The following is a 16,289-nucleotide window of genomic DNA, read 5'->3' as shown; positions in this document are numbered from 1 at the left end:
CCTTCGTCCCTTGTAAAGGGACCTGCAATGCCGAGGACACCGCCAACCTGTACCTACACCACGTATGGAAACTACACGGGTTGCCCCTGACGATAGTTTCGGATAGAGGCACCCAATTCGTGTCGAAGTTTTGGAAACACCTGACAACCCGTTTGAAAATCGACAGCCTGCTATCCACTGCTCACCACCCCGAGACTGACGGACAGACCGAGCGTTTTAACGCGTCCCTGGAACAATATTTGAGAGCTTATGTGGCCTACCTGCAAGATGATTGGGAAAGTTGGCTTCCCCTCGCCGAATTCACAGCCAACTCCCACAAGTCCGAGACCACCGGAACCTCCCCGTTTTACGCGACTTACGGATTCCATCCCCGCATGGGATTCGAGCCGGTACCCCTGAACCAGCCTTTGCCCGCCCAGCGGGATGCCGAAAAGCTAGCCGCCCGAATGGAAGCCATTCTGGAACAAGCCCGCGCCGAAATGACCGCCGCCCAAGCCCGTTACGAAGAACAGGCGAACCGACACCGTACCCCGGCCCGCCGGCTTACCGTCGGCCAATATGTATGGTTAGACGCACGGAACATCCAGACCGCCCGCCCGCAGAAGAAACTGGATTGGAAGAACTTGGGACCCTTCCGAATTTCTGAAGTGATTAGCCCGTACGCCTACCGTTTGGACCTGCCGTCGTCTATGAGAGTACACCCTGTTTTCAATATAAACCGACTAAAACCTGCTGACGTTGAGCCCCTGCCGGGCCAACAACCTGCACCGCCACCCCATTTGGAAGTGGAAGGTGAGAGAGAATACGAAGTCGAAGAGATCCTCGACTCCTTTTGGGAAACCCGCGGCCGAGGAGGCCGCCGGCTGAAATATATCGTCCGTTGGGCTGGATATAGCGAACCCACGACTGAACCTGCCGATTACCTGGAAAACGCTGCTCAATTGGTAAAGAATTTCCACCGTCGATACCCCCATAAGCCCGGGCCCCGGCCGTGACGGAGCTCGGCCTGGAAGGGGGGAATACTGTCACAGACCTGAAGGACAGCCACTGGGCTGTCGCTTAGTCATGACCCCTGTCACGTGAAGGCGCGAGGGCCGAGCGCCTCGCGCGCGTATATCTACGCGAAATCTCTGCAGTCTCCGATATGTAGCTCCTCGAGCTACGTCTTCGTCAACAACCACCTGCTACCCTGTACCTGGAAGACTAGATAGCCAAAATACTCTGTCCTGTTACCTAATCGCCCGCACCTACCTGTCCGCCCTGCCTGCCCGTGACAAATTATCCGGAATTAAATACGAAATATTAATTTATACGGATTATAAGAATTTAACCCATTTTACCATTAGCAAAATATTAAACAAACGACAAATTAAATGGTTAAAATTCCTGTTAAAATTCCATTTTAGGATTATTTACCGAAAAAAAAACAGAAAACGGCAGGGCCGACGCCCTTAGCCGAAAACCAAATTACGAAAATATAATACCAGAAAAAATACGGGTTATTTTTACCATAGACGGAAACAGAAACCTTTTACCAATAAACCGGAATTTTATAATAATAAATACGGTAATTATATTAGAAAAAATACGGAAAATCCACGGAAATAAAACCCACGGACACCAAAGAATTTCCAAAATATGGAAACGGTTAAAATAATATTACAATTTTAAAAAAATACAATAAAAAATACGAAAAGCCATTAAGGATTGCGAACTTTGTACCAAAAGCAAATCCGCAAAATATAAATTTTACGGACTTTTATAACTTTTACCAACCCCCAGCAAAATATGGCAGACCATTATAATGGACTTTATCGTTAAATTACCTCCTTTGGAAAAACTATTTATTAAAACCAAATATAATAATATATTGGTTATAATAAACAAATTTACCAAATACGCCTATTTCCTATTATATAAAAAAAGCAGCAACGCCGAAAAAATCGCTTATATATTTTTACAAATAATTATTAACAATTACGGATTTCCAGAAAATATTATTACAAATAAAAACAAATTTTTTATATTAAAATTTTGGAAATTTCTAATGGAATAATTAGAAACAAACCACAAATTATTTATAATATTCCACCCACAAACGGACGGACAAATAAAACGAACCAACCAAATATTGGAACAATACCTAAAATATTATATAAATTACAAATAAGATAATTGGGTACGGTTATTATCTATAATATAATTCGTTTATAACAATTTAAAAAACGAAAATACCAAAATAACCCCGTTTTACGCCAATTATAAATTTAACTTTACAGCGTACGGAAAATCAAAAACTACAATTACGGTACCGCGAACCGATAAACAAACGAGCGAATTACAATAATTATATAAAAAATTCCAATAGAAATTAAAGTTCGTACGAGAAAAAATAATAAAATACGCCAATTAATATCGGATAAAGGGACCATCCTTTAAAAAAGAAAATAACGTTTATTTTATTCGACGCAATATTAAAATATAACGACCTAATAACAAATTCGATTTTAAAAAGTTTGGACCTTTTAAAATTAATAAAAAAATCAGCGACACCAATTACAAATTATTATTACCAAACATTATAAAAATTTACCCTATATTTTACGTATTATTACTGGAACCAGCATTATACGGCACCAATATATAAAAAACGATCGAAATCGACGTAAAACAAACCTACGACGTTAAACAAATATTCGACCACAGACGAAATTACGGCAAAATAAAATACCTTATTAAATGGAAAAATTATGGGCATGAAAAAAACATTTAAAAACCCCTTAACCATTTCCAAAATTGCCAGAAACCGTTCCGCCAATATTATTAAAAATTGGATTTGCGAACAAATTAACCAAAAAAAAACAACCTAAAAAAACACCATTTACCATTTCCAAAAATTAAAGGCCGACCAGGATTCGAAACCATACCACTAAACGAATTTATAAAAAAACGATTAATATATAATATAAAATAAAAACACCAAAAAAACAACGTACCAACGGAATATTGCGCAAAAACATTTATTTTATCCAATAACGAAATGTCACAGACCTGAAGGACAGCCACTGGGCTGTCGCTTAGTCATGACCCCTGTCACGTGAAGGCGCGAGGGCCGAGCGCCTCGCGCGCGTATATCTACGCGAAATCTCTGCAGTCTCCGATATGTAGCTCCTCGAGCTACGTCTTCGTCAACAACCACCTGCTACCCTGTACCTGGAAGACTAGATAGCCAATATACTCTGTCCTGTTACCTGATCGCCCGCACCTACCTGTCCGCCCTGCCTGCCCGTGACACGAAAGATTTAAAAGATTTATCGGGAAAATCGAATCCCAAACAAAATTAAAATCCGGAAAAAACGATTTTAAGGATATTTTAGGCAAAATTTCGGTTAATTATCGACGTTCCTCCTATTTCGCCTTTTTACGTTCCACCCGATCCAATTCCTCCAAATTATTAATTCCGCGAAACACAATTCGCATTATCTTTTTAAACTATAATTTTTTTTTATTTTCGCAAACGAAATAATTTCGCCTGTTGTATATAAATTTATTCCTTAAACGCCTCGAACTCCGCATCCAATTTCGAATATTAACAATTAATATAACGGATTTAAATAACGGATAAACCCAATACGTTATACCCAAAACAATTGGAACAAATATATTCCATATAACGAATAAAATCCTGAGGAAATATTTGACAAAACGCTGCGCCTTTGGTACGGTAGGGATTGCAGGAAGGTATTTTAACGGTATCCGTCGATAATAGGGAAGAAAAAAGGGCGTGGCGACGTTTTATCGACGAACGACCAGATTTTGGTTTGGCTATATAATTAAATATGGCGCAAAAAAATTAGCCAAAAAAAAACCAGAACAGGGATTAAAAAAATACGGACTATTTAAAAGCCAAAGGGATTTGGCCAAAAAAAAGGAGACCTAATATTACGACCAAATAATTGGGCCGGTACCAGGAAGGCCAGGTGGGGTTATACCCCTCCTAACGATACCCGCCCAAAAAAATCACCGACCGGTAAAAAAAGGATTATATAAAAAGAAATTACGTAATTTCACGTAATTATTAAAAAAATAATTTTAATAATTATTAAGGGATTATAACAAATTAAAGGAAATAATTTTTGCGATTTGTAACAAATTAGGAAAAATTACATTCGGAATATAATTTATATAAGGTACGTTTATTATTATATAAATAGATTCGATTTTAGAATTGTTTAGCAGCAATTAAATTTTAGTTAACCTTAATATTTACTTGAGAACGATTATAATTTTACCCCCAGTTATTAAGAACCCCAGTTACCCAGTTAGACGCTCAGTTGCTTCAACCCACTGTATTTTACCCTAAGAACAGGCTACCCCGATACCTTGATCGTAACAAGTTTATCCTTGCGCTTTCGTCGCTGTTGGCCACTGCCACAGCTACAACATCACCGTCGCAATGTTACTTTATAGCCAGCCGGTACGATGCCGATACCATTTTCAATAAGTGGAAGGCCGTCAAGGTGCCAGAAGGGCAAGGATACATTTCTGTTACTACGGATTATGCGTCTGTGGAAAAAGTTGCGCACCAGATGCAGCTCGGAGGAGATTCTTATATCTATTACATTAATACATTGCTCAGCGAGAACAAGTGGATAAACTTGGAGGAGCAAGTCACGCCTGCTCATGCGGTCAGTCGGCCCACGAGAAGGACCTACGAAAAAGGCGAATGGATAACGCGTACACCCATCTCCGCCGACGACATTGTTGCATTCGAGGTTCGAAAACCGGATCTCACCAGGGCTGAATGGTCTGTTACTGGTGGAAGGCTGCGTGGTCAGAATGTTTGTGCCCCTCAGACCTTTTTTTCCCTCATTTTGAAGGCGTAAAGTGCTTTCAAATCAAGATTGCATAGACGTAACCTCAGTCCTCAATTACGACATGGCTAACCAAAGATTGACTACAGCGAAAGTACAACTTTGCAAGATTGGGCACCCCGCATGATTGCACTCGCAACAAGAATGACATTATCCGCTGAGTTTGCATAGTTGGTCCAGGCCTTTGATGCTCGCGCCGATACATGGTGAGCTACCTCGGGATTTTGAATACGGCCTGGACCATGTGTCAAGCTCTTTTTAGTGCTCCTCAAAATATTCTCCTTATCTTTCATGTGTTTTCTGCAACGGCCTTTTTACGCCAGCAAATTTACTGCCTATGGATACGGTCTCAAAAGGGGGAAGGGGGACATCAAAACACTTCTGGAAACGGTTGATGAATGGAGGTGCCAACGTCTAGCCAGTGTTTGCCACAGGACTGTACTGAGCAAGCCTAACTATTCTGAAAAAAGGATAGTTCTAAAAGGCAATTCCTATGCTGACTCATTATGAACCCCCACGGCTGCATACAAACCTAAAGAGATTTTGAGCATTGCAGTGGCGCAGTCGCGACTTTCTCCATTGGACTGTAATGGCTTCAATTCAGACAATGATAATCCAGCCCATTGAAAAAAAAAATGTAGACAAAGAGAGACTTGCGCTTTTGATAAAAGTCCATGAATGATGGAACAACAAGGCCTTTGTCTCTTAGACGCGCTGGAAGTGTCTCGAACAATTCAAAACGGCCAAACTTTCTCTCTGATTGCCGTACATGGACGTCAATCTTAAAAACCACCCTCAACACAGTATCTCTGTTCAACAAGGACACAGAAAACAACAAGTCACAGAATGGCCCCGAACGACGAGAAGAAACGCCTCGTGACAGAGCAACCAGAGCCCCTTGATTATCACGACATGCACTACATGGACGACATGGGGAAGATGGACGTAGACGCAGAGCTCTTTTGCCAGTACATGGGCTGCATCCCCGAAAACAACCTGGGCATCTGGTACCCGCGGGCCAGCGACGCCTTTCTCCACTGGGCAAACGAGCACCGGCGCGGCGGGTGGCACAGCCCAGCCACGCGCGCCGAGGCCCAGGGCGTTGCCGCCGCCCGGCAGGATCGGCACCGGCACAACATCCCCGCCGACACGCGGAGCTCCAGGGTGCGGTTGGAGCTCGTCAAGAGGACGGGGGAGCAGGGTCGTCGGCAGCAGCGCTGCCTGCACAAGCCGGAGCAGCCGAGCAGGCTGAGGCAAGAGATGGTGCCCGACGAGCTCGAGGGTGAAGGCGGCAACAAGAGTCATGGTGCTGCGTCGGCCTCGACGCCTGTGGAGCCGGTGCTGGAGAATCCATCTAGTGGGCTGAAGAAAGAGTGATGCTCTCCACGGAAGACAGTGTGTTTCGAGGACTAACTACCAGCTCTTGATAGATCTTTCAGCTCGAGTAGAGCTTCATAATGTGCTTGGGCCGTAATTGTAAATAACACGCTTTCTCCAGGGGCTGCTGGTAGTAGGACGTCTCCACAACAAATGCTGGAAAATACAAGGTGGAGCAAGACACATAACAACCGCACATGCGCGAATTGTATGATCTGCCCTGTGATACATTAAAGTCAAATATATACTTAGGGCGATGTTGGGTGGCTTGGACCCAAGAGCTCCAGGAACCAGCAACGAATTGCTCGCGGGATAAAAGGCCATGTTCTACAACACAATACCAACTGGAAACGAGGTATTCCACCTGAGCCAAAGCCCTTGTCACGCGCCAAAGAGACAAGCGTTGATAAAAAGTAAAAAAAAGCCCCATTTGACCACAAAACCCAAAAAGGACCAACGCCCTGCTCAAGGATCATACTCATACAATTAAAAATCAAGTCGTAGCGCTACGCCGCACCGCCCGTGACCAATATGGCACTCTCTTTATCGTTTCCCCCCGCCCCCCTGGTGTCTACCTTGTACTTTGGATAGCAGAAGCTCATCCCTTCACCCTGCGTACCGCCAAACACCCACGTGACTCCCAGGCATGAACCCCGCCCGCTGCTGGGGTACAGGTTCAGCTGCGCGCAGAGGGCGAGGCAGTCCTCCATGGTCGGGGTCGGCAGCCACCCGAGGTCGTTGTCCTTAAAGTCGATGCCGCAGGTCCGGGTGAAGGTCATGTTGGTGCCCGGGACCGTGTATCGCTTGTCGCCGTCGCGAGGACAGTCGGCGCGCGTGACTCCGTACTGGGAGCGCGCGGCCGGTGGCGTGGTCGTGTCGAAGCAGATGTTGGGGTTGCGGCTATCGGAGGGCTTGCTGGTGGCGTTGGTGGTGTTGTTGTTTGTTCTGTGACAGGGAAATAGTGCTGTTAGATAATCCTCCCACCACTTGTGGTTGGGGAGTGACTCATGAAAGCCAAGATTGACTGTTGGAACTTACGGTGCAACGCACACGCCTGCTTCTGCCACAGGCTGGTTTGTGTTTCCACCCTTGGTCGCCATGGCGTGATATACCCCCAAGGCGACCAGACCAAGAACGAAAAGAATGTTGCTCAGCGAGAGGAACAAGGTCGTAGGCCGCAAGCCACATATCCTCTTCTCCCTTGCCGGGACCTGACTGGCGGTGCTGTTCCAAGTCGTCTGACTATTGGACTCAGGCCAAGAACTAGCGGCGACCGTATGCGGCGAGACCACGGCGATCTTCTCCTCCGACATGGAATTGACCTGGCTGCTACTGACGTTATTGCAGCGCGCGCACGACGGGTGCAGCCCATAGCTGTCGTGGACCACCTCGATCCCACCCGAGTGTTGTTGATGGTAGATCTGCATGACTGGGCTGGCGGCGGCGGCGGCGGCGGCAGCTCCTGCGTCTGGAACGGACTGCGGCGACGGTATAGATTCGGGCCCGGGGTGTGGGCTTGTCAACAGCGACTGTTTGGACTGTCCGGTGGGAATAAAAGTCTTGTCTGCCGACGTGCCCTCACGTGGCCGTGTCTCGTCCATTGTCTGCGACGAGGAGGGACGCGCAGTTGCAAACACCTGGAGCGGGTTTATCAACTACTGCATGAGTAATTGTAGGCACGGAGTGGGTTAATGTTTAAGAGAACTTGAAAGGGTAAAAAAACGGGTAGGTCAGCATTGGGAGATGAGAGCCCCGGGACGAGCTAATCTCTGGCCAGACGGACTGCATGCTATCCACACACACCCCTGAAGGCTGTGCCGCAGACATGCATGTCAGATCAAGAAATGGTTGGAAGAGCAAGCGACAGGTAAGGCTAGGTGCTGAAGATTTAATTGAGATGCAAGACATTGACTGAACGCTAGGTAGAATATGGTGCCGAATCGCAAAGGAACTCATTGAAAACATGCAAATAATTAATGATGGAATAAAACATTGTCCCGTAGGAAGATAGAAAACGCAATTGTGTTGATGGCCTCAATACAGAGTAAGAAAAGAATACCTTACCTCGGGGTAACCAAGGCCGAATTGAGAAAAGCGACAACAACCCCACCATCAATTGATGCTAGGCAGCAGTTTAACGGATAACCCTGTCAACACGAACCTGTCAATCCTGCCGAGACAACCGAGATGCAGGGGTCAAGGCTGGCAAGCTGGATACCTTAGCTCGGATAGCTTTCAGCTCCAGCGGTTAACCGCGCCAAAGCTGCCCGAAGCTTACCTGCCTAGGTACATACCTACCTACCTACCTAAATTACCAGATAGTAGGTAAGCAACATGGGCAAGGTACATAGGCAGGTCCACAACCACCCTCTTTTCCAACACTGGCTCATCAAAACCGAAGAAACATGTGCGTCCTCTAGCGGGCATTGTTTCGCTTCCGCCTCCTCTGTATCTCCCAAATGGCGAGCGCCGACAAGACGGCGGCTACCGCCCAGCGCTCCCCGAGGAGCCCCGACTGCCCGGTGCCGATAAAGGCAAATTTGCCCTGCTTGGACCAGCTGAGGCGAGCGTCGGTCCAGGCGGCGACCACCTCGAGCCCATCGCCGGCGGCGAACTGGCCCGGATCGTAGCGCGCCCCGGCCGGCATCCCGGGGGGAGGACCGCGCTTCAGGCGCACGAGTTTGTACCCGTCAAAGTCGCCGTCCAGCGCCGCGATAGCCGCCCCGTACGAGTGCCGCCACTCAAACATCTCGGGGCGCATCTGCCCGCCCAGCCCGACCTCGATGTTGAACATGTACGATCTGTGAAACGAGCCGCTGCTCTGCAGCTTGATCTCGGTCGACCCCGACATTCCCGGCAGGGGCGGGACCGTCATGTCGACCGAGCTGCTGAACGTGTGGAACTCGAGGCTCGCCAGCATGGGGCACGACGCGTCGGGGCCATTGTGCAGCACCAAGGGAGGGCTGCTAGATAGTCCCGTGTGGAGCTCGACGGCGTAGAGCGGCTCGCTCTGGTGCGGGCCGATCACGTAGCTGCGGCTCAGCGACATGCCGTTGGAGTAGAGGGCGAACACGGGCGGGAATTGACGCGCGACGTTGCCCACGACCTCCGACGGCTGCGCTGGGCCAGCATAGCGGCTGGCGTCGCCAAAGGGAGACGGCGGAGAGGAGCCCGATGCCGAGTGCTCGTCATAAGGAGGCGCAAGGCTGGTGGGAGACGGAGGTGCGGGCGATTGACTAAGTTTGTTGCCGTCGGTTGGGTCAATGGGACGCAGATCAGCCTGTGGGTTTGGGTTGGCTGCTTGGTGGGGATTGCTGGCGCCATCAGGTCGGGCCGTATAGGGTGGAGGTGGATCGCTCCGGTCTTTGCGATGAAGCACGCCCATGTTGATTAAATTTAATTCCTTTAGCTGGGAGATCCTTGGATATAAATTTATATCAGTAATAAGATGCTAAATTCGTGATTTAGAGCTCAGGCAGGTAATGTAGGTAAGCAGGTGGAGCGTGCTAGGATATCGGTGTGTGGAAGTCGATTCAATTCCAGGCACCCTGAGAAATAGAAATAGGGAAATGACATGTCTTGGCCCCAGGATTTTGGACAATTTACGCTGCTTAAGTCTTTCCAAATCTATTTCTATCGACTGCTTCCTTTGCCGATCAAAGAAGGCGCAGGCGGTGCTCGTGTTCTTTTGACGTCATCACACGCTACCCTTTCTACGAATGATCACCAAACAAACACCTCAAGATCTTGCTGCGCCTTTGGCCAGCATACAAATGCGCAGCAAGGCATACAGGTGCAATCACTATTTCCGACCGGCAGGCAACAATGATCCATTTCATGGTCCCCATTCAAGTTATATCACGTGCATGCGGATAAGTCACATGAAAGTCACATGATACTGATTTAAATTCTTCCTTTCAGACTTCAATCAACCATCCTGACCAGAGTTCTCAGCGTGCGAAGCCCCAAGGGCAGTTGTTCAATAATAATCAAAACGGGTCAATTTGAGAATCATTGAGCGACCTTCAATGAGATGGCCAGGCACTGTCTACCCTAATCCACAACTGTACTCCCAAATTCCCATTAAGCCCTTGCTGTATCCGTCGTACAGGGGAGTTTACCTACCTACCGTTGAGCCGCAGTATCGACCTGTACTCCGCAATGGAAGCGCCAGATGCAATGAACAATGAAGGTGAAAAGCTCAACTCCCCTTACCGAACCCAAACCCATCCAAAGAATGCCCAAAAAGAAAAACTTTTGCCTTCACGTCCAAGCTCGTGACAATTCGCAATGACGGCTTCGCTTTCTGTGAGTTTCCAGACTTGATCCGGGGCGATCCAAAGAGCGGATTGTCACAGGCCTGGCGACGTGTGAGACATATCCCTGCTTACGCCTATCGTATCTGCAAACGGAACAGCAGGTTCAGAAGTCCTGTTGTTGTGGCACGTATCTGTTACTACCGCGCACGTAGACAGTTGTAGAATGAGCCCATACCTTCTTTCAAGTTCCTTGATGCAGAGGTCTTGACTCCGACTCTACTGCCAACCTTTGGGAACATGGCTCTCGCAATAGTATTCAATAAGTGGATGTTCGTTGGGGTCGATGAAGGGAATTGAAGCCGCGCCGCCGCCCCGACCTCCTCCAGCTGCTCCATTTGGATTATTACACCTGCTTATCTTGAACTTCCGAATGCCCTCATTATCGCAGCCTTCAAATTTGCAACGAGCTTGACACACAACGGTGATTTCAGCTGAGCTTTGGCCTGCCATGGTGGGTCAGTGATCTGTCAATGGAGCAGAAAGTCAAGACTGTTGATAACGCAATAATGCACTTGGAAACGCCTCTAGCAAGTCAATAAGTGTACGTGCACTGCTAAGCCAGGACTGCTTTGATGCTTTAGTCTGACAGTAGAACAGACTTTTATCCGGTGCTGCGAATGATGGCTTTTATCCAGACAAGAGGGGCGTTTGCTGCGTGAAGATAACAAAGATAGAAATCTATATGACCTACTTGTGCTCATGAATGTTACTACGAGATTGACAGGAAACACCAAACGAAGAAAGGCCTTCTGATCGAAGTGGCGATACAGTCACCATTGCTAATGCCTGAAGCTGTTGGTTTTCTTTTTTTGCCCAAACAAGTGCAAAACTAGACTGCTCAGACTTTGTGGATTGCATTTGGATCAGATACCTAGTTGACAAGAGCAAATGCCAAAAGTTTTGGAATGGCAAGCGGGCAAGCCAATGTAGCTCCTTGGACTGCTGTCATTATGGAATACTCACTTTCAAACTCGAGAAGACGTTTGATGATACATTCCGCATACTTGTATACAGAAGCAACCATGGCAGGGCATGTCACAAAAATGACGGACAGACAAAATGCAGGATCTTGTTGCATACGGGGGCAGCTCTGACCGGTAAGACGCCTCACTTGCATTTACAAGCAAGATATCTAATGCTAACAGCATCTACCTGTTTGAGCTGGACATAGATCTAGTCATCAGCAATCCATGCAGCTTCATTGTTGCTTGCCCTGTGGTTTCGCAGTGACAGCATTCTTCTGCGCCATCTTGCGTCTCTGAGAGAACATATGACTGAAGAGAACGTATGACGCTAATTTCCAATTCTGTTAGTGTTTGATATACAACATATCCTGCTTGTCAGGTAGGGTGGATGACATACCAGGGACATAGAATGTGATCCCGGTCCAGAGAAGGTACTGGTACATAGGGTTCCTAGACTTGGACGGCTCGATGATTTTGTAGCATAGCCAGGCTTCCGACAGTATACCAGGCGGATACAGAACAATGAACATGTTGTACCTATACTCCAATCATCTCGCATCAGTCATAAGCAAGCATATCAATCATTGCCAGCAGTGACCCTTCATGAAAAGACCAAGAGAACCCCGGGTACACTAACCTCAACCAGACCAACCACCCAGGGACCTGACCAAAAACCCCATCCAGGGCAAAGTACACAAAACGCACCACATCAGCCACCGACCAAGCAATGACCATGGAGGTGTATGCCCAGTTGGCGGCCGCGACGTCGGGGTAGTTGCGGCAGATGGCCCAGACGAGGGTATTACGGCCAGCGACCTGCACCGCCGTCGTCAGGGGCGAGGCACGTACAAGGCCGAAAATGGCGTGCGCGATCTCGAGTGCCGCCAGTGTCTCGGTCCATCTCACGGCCAGATGCAGGCGGTTCCAGACGGCGGCATTGCCGGCGGAGAGGTATGTGGTGAACGCCGTGACCAGGATGTAGGACCAGAGAAGAAAAGAGGCCGAGTTGTAAAGCAACAGGTATGGATTTTGCGTTCTTTGGGGTCTGGAACTGGGCCCAGAGGCCGGCTTGCTTTTTGCCATGGTTGCGAATTGAATATCGTTCGATAATTACAAAAGCTAGGGCAAGTTCACGGAGAAGCAATTAAATGCATGCTCACGGGCGTACTCCGTAGAAAATCTCACTACCTCGGGCGAAAATTTTAACATTAGAGCCGATTTTGGCGTCGCAAAAGAGTGGAGTTTCGGCGTAGGCTACACCAAAAGACACGGGGGCATTGTAAACTTTCCTCCTGGCCCTTCCTGCCCCAGAAACCACACGTCCAATATCACCAGGCAAAAATCACAGACGGGATGATTGAGGTAATGTGTGCAAACAAGATGATGGCTCAGCAGAACTAAGAAAAAAAAAAAAAAAAAGAGGTGTTATTTCCTGTAGGAGGTCTGACCTGGCCGAATACCCGGACCTCGAAAACTGCGAATTTTCCCCTTTGTCTACGTATGGCATTCCCGATTTGGCATAATGCGCTCCTTGGCTCCTATGGGCCTTTCGGCGGTCTAGCGGGCCGATTGCACGGGTTCTTCCAGGGGTAAGCTGCAGGATCAAAAAGCATTCAATTGCCGCCTGCCTGATCCATTCGCAAAATGACGGGCTACCACGTAATCTGAAATTGAAATCGCACGGTACGCTCTATCCGTTTTTGGCTTCATGGTTCTTAAGAACTTTGGTTCACCCCCGCACGCTTACTTGGTTGCCAATCTTTTGATCGCAAAGGCTACAAGGATACCCCTCATGTATCCAACAAAGGCTTGAGAAGCTATCAATTGAGGTTTATGGAAAAATGCGGGCGATAGAAAACGGTACATGGATGCCCCGTGTTGAAGTCCGTTTGTTGTGTTCATCATTGCTATCAGAAGGCGCCGAGACCAACCAACCTAAACAATGGTTCATCAATCGAAAAGCAATTGGACTCCGGGATGAGGGGAAGTTGCGAATGACATTTTCGGGATTGGACCCGAAAGTGCATCGTGGTACACGTCAAAATCTTGGAACATTATGTGCGGGGGAACGTAACCACCAGTTCATCTGAAGGTTGACGAAGGTTACTTTTATTTGAGACTGCGCTTGGCAGGACGACACTCGAACAGCAAGCTGTTGATTGTCAACGACAATACTTACAATGTCAATCAGGCATCTTTTCACAGCATTACTAGCGGCCGTTGGTACCTCGTCCCTCGAGTTGTTGCCTCCGTTGCCAAAAAGCGACAGTGATTTCACCACCGCAGCGACCTGGGACTGGGCGAAAACCGCAAAGACAATCTTTATCGATTCGTCATTCGCCAACGTATCCGACACAGACGGTCTCACACTCATCCCACCGACGGCATTCGACTTTGCCTCGACTTTCCGCGATGACATTAGCATCCTGCTGTCGCAGAACTGGACCCTAGAACGCGTGAACGGCTTTCCGAACTTCAGCAACGCAAGCGGCATCTTCCTTGGCAAGTACAATGGCACCGCAAATTACGAGAACGGCTCTCCTACTACGGAGGGCTACGAATTGCGGGTGACATCGCCTTCTTCAGTCTTCATCGGGGGGAGTGGAGCACGGGGAATGTTCTGGGGGACCCGCACCCTCCTGCAGCTCATAATGACAAACTCGCCCACTGGCGGTATTGGTAGCTTATCTGTTGGCTTCCGCACTACTGATGCACCTGCATATGCCACCCGTGGATTCTTGCTCGACGCTGGACGAAAATGGTACTCCCCATCCTTCCTAAAGGAGCTGTGCAGCTATGCGAGCTTCTTCAAGATGAGCGAGTTTCACTATCACCTTTCGGACAATTACCCACTAAACCGAGGGAGGAACGAGTCTTGGCAGGATGTGTATAGCCACTTCTCATTGCTGCCGGAGAAGGACACCGAGTTGAAGGCTATACTGCACGGAAGAGAAAATGAGACGTTGAGCCGGAGTGATTTTATGGATCTCCAGCAGCATTGTGTCAGCAGAGGTGTCACGGTCATCCCTGAGATCGAAGCTCCTGGCCACTGTCTGTACCTTACAAAGTGGAAGCCTGAGCTGGCTCTCCCTAAAAGGGACCTGCTTAATCTCACACACCCGGACACAATACCAACCGTCAAACGCATTTGGGCCGAGTTTCTTCCCTGGTTCCAGACAAAGGAGGTGCACATAGGTGCTGATGAATATGAGCGCGATTTGGCCGATGACTATGTCAACTTCGTCAACGATATGTCGCGCTGGGTGAACAAGACCTCCAACAAGCGGGTCAGAATCTGGGGCACAGACGAGCCTTCTGACAAGCTGACCATTGACCGCGACATCGTCATCCAGCACTGGCAATACGGCCAATCAGACCCTATCCAGGTTCTCCAGGACGGCCACGATCTGATCAACTCGCAGGATTGGTGGGCATACACATCTATCAAGAGCGACCACGCGCCAATCCTTCCAGCCCGCTACCCGCAATTCTTCAACGAATCACGCCTTCTCAACTTTGCCGACCAAGATGGCTGGCAGTGGCAGCCAAGCGACTTTAACCCCTTCAACAAGACGATGCAGGTCGACCCTGGCGCCAAGGGACTCCGCGGTGCGACACTGGCCGCGTGGAACGACAACGGCCCGGACGCGTCGACTCAGCTCGAGGCGTACTATTCGTTGCGCCGAGGCATCGCCTTGACCGGTGCGAGGGCCTGGAGCGGCAAGAGGGGCGTAGAGCTTAACCCCGATCTGGTATCTACGAGCGTGGATTTCTTTTCACCGTTCGTCCCGGCGCAGAACCTGGACAGGACTGTGCGAGGAACAAATTTGACGTCTGTGCCGACGGGCAGCAGCAGCGCAAACCGTAACCCGATAATAAGCTGGAAGGCCGGCGAGGAGTGGGTTGCTGAAGGTAGCAAGGGCATGAATTACACCCTGACGCTGACCGCCGATGGGCCTTTTTCACTGAGCGGGCCTGACAACAGCCTCAGTCTGGTTCAGTCTGAGGATGGACATTCACTGGTGTTTGATGCCGATGGGTACAAGTATCCTCTGCGGTCAGTGTCTAATAAGGACGGAACGGAGTTGGATCCAGGCCATCCAGGTCGGATCTGGGTCAATGCTTCTTCAACCCATGAAGTCGTTGAGAACATCTCGACACCGGTCAACATTACTATTACGACGGATGTCTTGCACGGCAGTCTGGTCTGGATTAACGGACAGTTCATGGGGCGGTTCGAGGTATTCGTGTACGGTGGGCGGAACACACAGTTCAGCTGGAATCAGATGGCGTTTGTTGCGCCTTTGAGAAAGATGGACGGCGGATTGACAAGCTTGGTTTTGGACGATGGGGTCAGCATCCTTGGAGCAGGCGCAGGCAACGAGACAGCGCAGCCGCCGAGCCAAAATGCTGGTTCTACACGTGGTGGCCCAGAATCATGGACAGTAATTGTGGCAGCTCTGTTGATACATGTCACTGCCTCGGCCTTCATGTAGGTAATTTTGTGGGCCAAGAGGACACAGTCACTTATTTGGTTAATCTTGTAATCGAGGCATTGGGAAGTAAGTCGAAATTTGACAAGCGTTAGAGAATCCTTTTTGTCATTATCATAATACACTTTCTGCATAAAACTAGCAATCACTTGGGACTCAAAATTCAAGAAAACAAGTGCATACATAAAGTAGGTGCCAATTGCTGGCTGTTGGAAGTAGGTGTTACGCGACTGGCTTTGGTGTTGACGTCATCGTGAAGTG

At 48.5% G+C, this 16,289-nt stretch overlaps 7 protein-coding genes across 7 annotated transcripts; 3 read left to right on the top strand and 4 right to left on the bottom strand.

Moving 5' to 3' along the window:
• The first annotated feature begins 4,518 nt into the window (after window positions 1-4,518).
• MGG_13430 (uncharacterized protein) lies at window positions 4,519-5,263 on the top strand. Its single transcript, XM_003711477.1, has 2 exons — window positions 4,519-4,841; window positions 4,964-5,263. The coding sequence occupies exons 1-2, from the start codon at window positions 4,590-4,592 to the stop codon at window positions 5,033-5,035; spliced, it is 324 nt and encodes a 107-aa protein (XP_003711525.1). The 5' UTR covers window positions 4,519-4,589; the 3' UTR covers window positions 5,036-5,263.
• A 182-nt stretch (window positions 5,264-5,445) lies between these two features.
• On the top strand, window positions 5,446-6,607 carry MGG_07605 (uncharacterized protein). The gene has a single exon (XM_003711476.1). It carries the CDS (start codon window positions 5,721-5,723, stop codon window positions 6,249-6,251), a length of 531 nt encoding a protein of 176 aa, XP_003711524.1. The 5' UTR covers window positions 5,446-5,720; the 3' UTR covers window positions 6,252-6,607.
• Window positions 6,608-6,757: 150 nt separating this feature from the next.
• MGG_07604 (uncharacterized protein) lies at window positions 6,758-7,852 on the bottom strand (the record flags this gene model as incomplete). The annotated part of the gene is made up of 2 exons (XM_003711475.1): window positions 6,758-7,196; window positions 7,290-7,852. The coding sequence occupies 2 exons, from the start codon at window positions 7,850-7,852 to the stop codon at window positions 6,758-6,760; spliced, it is 1,002 nt and encodes a 333-aa protein (XP_003711523.1).
• An 815-nt stretch (window positions 7,853-8,667) lies between these two features.
• On the bottom strand, window positions 8,668-9,636 carry MGG_07603 (uncharacterized protein; the record flags this gene model as incomplete). The annotated part of the gene is made up of 1 exon (XM_003711474.1): window positions 8,668-9,636. The coding sequence occupies one exon, from the start codon at window positions 9,634-9,636 to the stop codon at window positions 8,668-8,670; it is 969 nt and encodes a 322-aa protein (XP_003711522.1).
• A 967-nt stretch (window positions 9,637-10,603) lies between these two features.
• MGG_16665 (uncharacterized protein) lies at window positions 10,604-10,905 on the bottom strand (the record flags this gene model as incomplete). The annotated part of the gene is made up of 2 exons (XM_003711473.1): window positions 10,604-10,653; window positions 10,746-10,905. The coding sequence occupies 2 exons, from the start codon at window positions 10,903-10,905 to the stop codon at window positions 10,604-10,606; spliced, it is 210 nt and encodes a 69-aa protein (XP_003711521.1).
• Window positions 10,906-11,407: 502 nt separating this feature from the next.
• On the bottom strand, window positions 11,408-12,766 carry MGG_07602 (tyrosine phosphatase). The gene is made up of 3 exons (XM_003711472.1): window positions 12,173-12,766; window positions 11,933-12,072; window positions 11,408-11,863 (listed from the first exon to the last, which is right to left on the bottom strand). Exons 1-3 carry the CDS (start codon window positions 12,616-12,618, stop codon window positions 11,769-11,771), a joined length of 681 nt encoding a protein of 226 aa, XP_003711520.1. The 5' UTR covers window positions 12,619-12,766; the 3' UTR covers window positions 11,408-11,768.
• Window positions 12,767-13,269: 503 nt separating this feature from the next.
• On the top strand, window positions 13,270-16,183 carry MGG_13429 (glycoside hydrolase). The gene has a single exon (XM_003711471.1). The coding sequence runs from the start codon at window positions 13,716-13,718 to the stop codon at window positions 16,029-16,031; it is 2,316 nt and encodes a 771-aa protein (XP_003711519.1). The 5' UTR covers window positions 13,270-13,715; the 3' UTR covers window positions 16,032-16,183.
• Window positions 16,184-16,289: the final 106 nt, after the last annotated feature.

The sequence above is a fragment of the Pyricularia oryzae genome, chromosome 3, assembly GCF_000002495.2.
Source record: "Pyricularia oryzae 70-15 chromosome 3, whole genome shotgun sequence".
Lineage (NCBI taxonomy): Eukaryota > Fungi > Ascomycota > Sordariomycetes > Magnaporthales > Pyriculariaceae > Pyricularia > Pyricularia oryzae.
Note: the sequence above shows the minus strand (reverse complement) of the source record. Positions and strands in the feature narration are given on the sequence as shown.

Excerpts from the sequence above, each read along its gene's own strand:
- MGG_13430 (XM_003711477.1), top strand. The coding sequence starts at position 4,590 with ATGCAGCTCGGAGGAGATTCTTATATCTATTACATTAATACATTGCTC. Across the intron at positions 4,842-4,963 it reads GAAGGCTGCGTGGTCAGAAT|CGAAAGTACAACTTTGCAAG; the intron begins GTTTGTGCCCCT and ends GATTGACTACAG.
- MGG_07605 (XM_003711476.1), top strand. The coding sequence starts at position 5,721 with ATGGCCCCGAACGACGAGAAGAAACGCCTCGTGACAGAGCAACCAGAG.
- MGG_07602 (XM_003711472.1), bottom strand. The coding sequence starts at position 12,618 with ATGGCAAAAAGCAAGCCGGCCTCTGGGCCCAGTTCCAGACCCCAAAGA. Across the intron at positions 12,073-12,172 it reads GGGTGGTTGGTCTGGTTGAG|GTACAACATGTTCATTGTTC; the intron begins GTTAGTGTACCC and ends ATTGGAGTATAG. Across the intron at positions 11,864-11,932 it reads GATCACATTCTATGTCCCTG|CGTCATACGTTCTCTTCAGT; the intron begins GTATGTCATCCA and ends ATTGGAAATTAG.
- MGG_13429 (XM_003711471.1), top strand. The coding sequence starts at position 13,716 with ATGTCAATCAGGCATCTTTTCACAGCATTACTAGCGGCCGTTGGTACC.